At 50.1% G+C, this 765-nt stretch overlaps 1 protein-coding gene across 1 annotated transcript in view; it reads left to right on the top strand.

The window, feature by feature from the left end:
* Window positions 1-3: 3 nt before the first annotated feature.
* The window catches only part of LOC123964643 (deleted in malignant brain tumors 1 protein-like), a gene marked incomplete at both ends in the record, with an annotated part of 3568 nt that continues 2806 nt past the window's right edge, over window positions 4-765 (top strand). The window contains one exon of the mRNA XM_046041504.1: window positions 4-169. Coding sequence (XP_045897460.1) covers window positions 4-169 — 166 coding nt within the window. The remainder of the gene's footprint in view (window positions 170-765) is intronic.

Raw genomic sequence — 765 nt, 5'->3', positions numbered from 1 at the left:
AGGGCCGTGTCAGCACCACAAGGTGCACGTTTTGGACAGGGCCAAGGGCCCATCTGGCTGGATGATGTCACGTGCACAGGCAGCGAATCAAAGCTCACCGAGTGCAGGCACCGTGGGTTTGGATCTCACAATTGCGGTCACCATGAGGATGCTGGTGTCGTGTGTGAAGGTAGGTTTCCTTTTATATTTTGAAATGTTTTGACATAATACAGTTCAAATTACAAACTGAGGTTTACGGAGGTTCTCATCATTGGTATTTAGTATTTACCATCTATTTTCCTTTCTTCTTAAAAGAATAAGATACGTTGATCCATAAGTGGATTTTGCACCCAACAATAACATAATCAGTTACATCAGTAATAAAGAAAGGGGGCTTTTCCTCATGACTGCAGCTGGCAGTGCAGGCTATAGTTGTCTTGTGATTTCACAGAGACTTTTCTTTCAGTTCAACCAGGATCCAACAGCACAGTTTTACCAACCACACCGACTCCAAGACCTCAGAACACCACCACTGCTCAGGTGATAGCTAACACCACAACACCCGCAGACAACAGCACAGGAGTTGAGGGGCAGGTCCGCCTGGCCGATGGAGGAAACAGCTCCTGCTCCGGTAGAGTGGAGATCTTCCTCCGAGGACAGTGGGGGACGGTGTGTGACGATGACTGGGGCCTGGTTGATGCTCAGGTGGTGTGCAGACAGCTGGGCTGCGGCAGGGCCGTGTCAGCACCACAAGGTGCACGTTTTGGACAGGGCAGAGGGCCCATC

This window comes from Micropterus dolomieu, unplaced genomic scaffold, assembly GCF_021292245.1.
Source record: "Micropterus dolomieu isolate WLL.071019.BEF.003 ecotype Adirondacks unplaced genomic scaffold, ASM2129224v1 contig_4235, whole genome shotgun sequence".
NCBI classification, from domain to species: domain Eukaryota; kingdom Metazoa; phylum Chordata; class Actinopteri; order Centrarchiformes; family Centrarchidae; genus Micropterus; species Micropterus dolomieu.
This window is presented reverse-complemented; position numbering and strand designations above follow the sequence as displayed.